Genomic DNA, 3,766 nt, shown 5'->3' with positions numbered 1-3,766 from the left:
GCCTGTGCCTGTGTCTTTGTATGTAGATATAAAGAGCATCACTGATCAGTATTGTGCATTGTATCTAATGCTTTTCGCACTCACCTTCACCTCATACCGGTATATCTCTCACTACAGAACCGACTATTCATTGACAACGGTGCACATACAGCAGTGATCGATGCAGAGTGTTTAAATTTGTTGACAAAATGCAATGTACTGATACTGTACTCTTATCCCTTGCAATGCACTCTGTTTGTAGTCCAATCAGAATTAGAGACAGTGTAATACGTGCTATCACGCACACACACTCTCTCTGTTTTTAGTTCAATCAGAATTAGAGACGGTGTCACACGTGCTTACACACACACTCACACTCACTCTGTTTTTAGTTCAGACGATGTCATACGTGCTTACACACCCTCTGTTTTCAGTTCAATCAGAATTAGAGACGATGCAATACATGCTATCACACCACACATACCCCCAGCTCTGCATCGCTGATTAAAGTGAATAAGCGCATTTCCCACTGCTCCGAAATCTTGTGCTTGTGTTACATCCTCTAACCATGACCTATTTACATCATCCAATCAGAACCTGGGAGAGGCCGAATACGTAGTTGCGACGTACATGTTCATGCGCCTATTAGGCTATGCTGCTGAGAAGATCTCTGTTATCACTACCTATAACGGACAAGCGGCACTGCTCAGAGACGTTTTCACAGCACGTTGTGGGCAAAGCGGATCACTTTATGGTACGGAACACATGTGTGTATACGGATGTAGGTAAATTAGTCTAAATACGTATTTATATGTATATAAATTATTTATGTATATTATGTATGTATGTTTGTATGTATGTATGTATGCATGCATGTATGTATGTATGTATGCATGTATTTATGCATGTATTTTATGTATGTATGTATGTATGTATGTATGCATGTATCTATGTATCTATGTATGTATATATGGATGTATGTATGTATGTGCGTATGTGAGTTTGTATGTATGTATGCATGTATTTATGTATGTATGCATGTATGCATGTATGCATGTATGCATGTGTATGTATGTATGTATGTATGTGTGTATGATTCCTATCTGTGCTTTTGTTTTTTTGTATATTTATATGCGAAGTTAATCGTCGATCAAGCAGCACTGCTGAGAGTAATTCTTGCGGCACCTTGTGTATAAAACATATCACTATGATTGATTATTATCTGTCATGGTATGTACCGTGTATCCGGGAGACGGCGCTGCTCAATAGCATGTTCAAACCATGTACGATAACGGACATACTTGGAGTGTTTCCAACGGAAAATACCATTCATTATGTTCTTATCAGCAAGTGTGTGGATGTGCGTTTGTATGTGTGTGTGGGGGGGGTTCACATGTGTACGTTTATTTTAAAGTGTGTCCGTTTAAGTTTAGTTTAAAGTACTTCAGTTTGAGCGACCATCTGCAGAACTACATCCCTTCTCTTCGTGTCAACCAACGCCGCTAGTCCTGTTTGAGGTGTCGGCAGAGCATCAACATCGAACGCCAACCTATGTGTGCTGTAGATAGAGAGATACATCAGTGTATATATATTGTAGAGACCGAGAGATCTTATACACCCATACCTACTCACCCGTATCTGTGTCGTGTCGCCTGTGTAGGTATGCCGGCTGCCATAGCAACGGTGGACAAGTTCCAGGGTCAGCAAAACGACTATGTGCTGCTCTCGCTCGTTCGCACCAAGACTATCGGACACATACGGGATGTACGGCGTCTGGTAGTGGCCCTATCCCGTGCACGCTTGGGCTTGTATGTGTTTGGGCGGTTGAGCATGTTTAAGGACTGCTTCGAGTTGCAGAACGCGATGGATCTCCTGGTCAAGCGGCCTACCACGCTGCAGTTGGTGCTGGGTGAGACTTATCCCTGTGGCAGAAAGGTGGGTATCACCTGTACATGTACATGCACATGCGCATGCATGTACACATGCACATGCCCACACCTGGATAAGAGTTATAGCGCACATACACCAGGATATAAGTTATGACGGTTTCGGTGTTCGGCATTGTGTCCGAATACTTTTGGGTTTACGACCAGACCCTATTGAATTCAGTAGCTCAAGTGTGTGTTGTTCTTTATAGTTTGTATGATGTGCTTTGGCTTTGTCGAGTTTCGATAGAACTGCGTTCGAGTGCAGAATGAGATGAGTTCGGTAGAAAAAGGGCGTATACCTGTGCGTTTGACTTCTGGGAAACGTGTTTGTGTGTACGAAAGGTGGGTGCACATGCACATAGTACTCGTCCTCAGTTGAAGCCATGCCAACACACGTGTGCAAGATAGGATCCCATGCACGGTTCTACCGTTGTGTATCCATCCATCTATCTATCTATCTATCTATCTATGCAGGTGAGTTTTGTTTGAGCAAGTGGGCATGCGCGTACTAGTTGTAGGTTGCTTATTAATACGCCCTCGAAGTGCGGATGATGTAGGCATGACATCTCTGTGGCAGGATAACCGGTCGAATTGTTTTAATGTCGTGTTTGTGGACGCGTATATGCACACACTACCTTCTTTATCTTGGTATGTATATATATCCCCAGCCCCCCATGTATATTTATATATGCATTCACAACTGGCTATGCAGAATCCGACATGTTTTCGTCACTACCTGAGCGTGACCAATGAACCATTTGAAACATCGCGTCAAGCAACTTACCGACCGTTTAAATGGGTTTTTTTTTGCGTGTGTATTAAACTTATCATAACCACCACCATCCCAACCACGCAGAACACCAACCACGCTAAGAAAAACGTCAAAGGAATAGAAGATGTTGTAGCAATGCACGAGTACGTGGCCGGAGTGGCAAGCCAGATGAACAGGCAATTGGACGCCTACAGTCAGCAGGCATCCAAGGCAGAACAAGCCCTTCCAGAAGACAAACAGCCACAAGACCCAGCAGACCCAGCAACCGTGACAGACGATACGGCTACACAGGCGGAAAGCGTGGAGAGCTCTCGTATGGAAGGGACTAATACTGAGAGTGACGTGGCCAATGGGGTTGCGGAGGGGGGCGAGAGTGTGAGTGGTGGGGCTATGGACGTGGACGGGCCAACAGATGAGATACCTACGTCTGAAGCGATGGAGACGGATGGTGTGAAACCGGAGGGCACTGTGACTGGGGCAGTGGCTGAGTCAGTGGCAGATGGGGAAGTCGTGGATAAGACAGCAGCTAATGATGTTTGAATACTAAATACGACACAAGTTGTAGATGTCGTAAACTCGAACGTTGTCAATGAGTGTGACAGTTCGCGTGTCATCTGGCATTACTAACACCGGAGATTGACTGTGGATGATTGGAGACACGGCAACAGTGTCAATAAATACACTCCACATATAAGCGTATCGAGTGTGCTATAGTTGAATTTATTTAGCATATTTCGCTAGTGTTTTGTTCGAATCAGTATTGTAGAGATTGAACTGAAGTTGACCGGGCTTCATCCCTACCGGCTGAAGATAGTCTTTTGTGTGTGGGCTGTAAGTATACAAACATTGATTAAAGGAAGATGCGCTGATTCAAAACAGAAGCTCCACCCGATGCAAGAGGAATCAATAAGTACCGAATTATAGGCGTGAAAAACACCGAAACAAAATTTACGGGACTGATTAATATATATATATATATATATATATATATATATTAGCTCATATGACAATTGCCAACTAGTGTAGGTGTGCTGTTCAATTGCTTGCATCACGGGTATATCAATGTATATTGTCTCAAAAGCCGAAA

General features: G+C 43.6%; 1 protein-coding gene across 1 annotated transcript in view; it reads left to right on the top strand.

The window, feature by feature from the left end:
• Nucleotides 1-3,554, top strand: part of SARC_10346 (hypothetical protein) — a 6,035-nt gene extending 2,481 nt beyond the window's left edge. The window contains exons 4-6 of the mRNA XM_014295615.1: nt 574-733; nt 1,640-1,914; nt 2,764-3,554. Of these exons, the coding sequence (XP_014151090.1) occupies nt 574-733; nt 1,640-1,914; nt 2,764-3,219 (891 nt within the window). The 3' untranslated portion in view covers nt 3,220-3,554. The remainder of the gene's footprint in view (nt 1-573; nt 734-1,639; nt 1,915-2,763) is intronic.
• Nucleotides 3,555-3,766: the final 212 nt, after the last annotated feature.

This window comes from Sphaeroforma arctica, assembly GCF_001186125.1.
Source record: "Sphaeroforma arctica JP610 unplaced genomic scaffold supercont1.1215, whole genome shotgun sequence".
Lineage (NCBI taxonomy): Eukaryota > Ichthyosporea > Ichthyophonida > Sphaeroforma > Sphaeroforma arctica.
The sequence above is the reverse complement of the archived record's forward strand: the minus strand, read 5'-3'. Positions and strand labels throughout refer to the sequence as shown.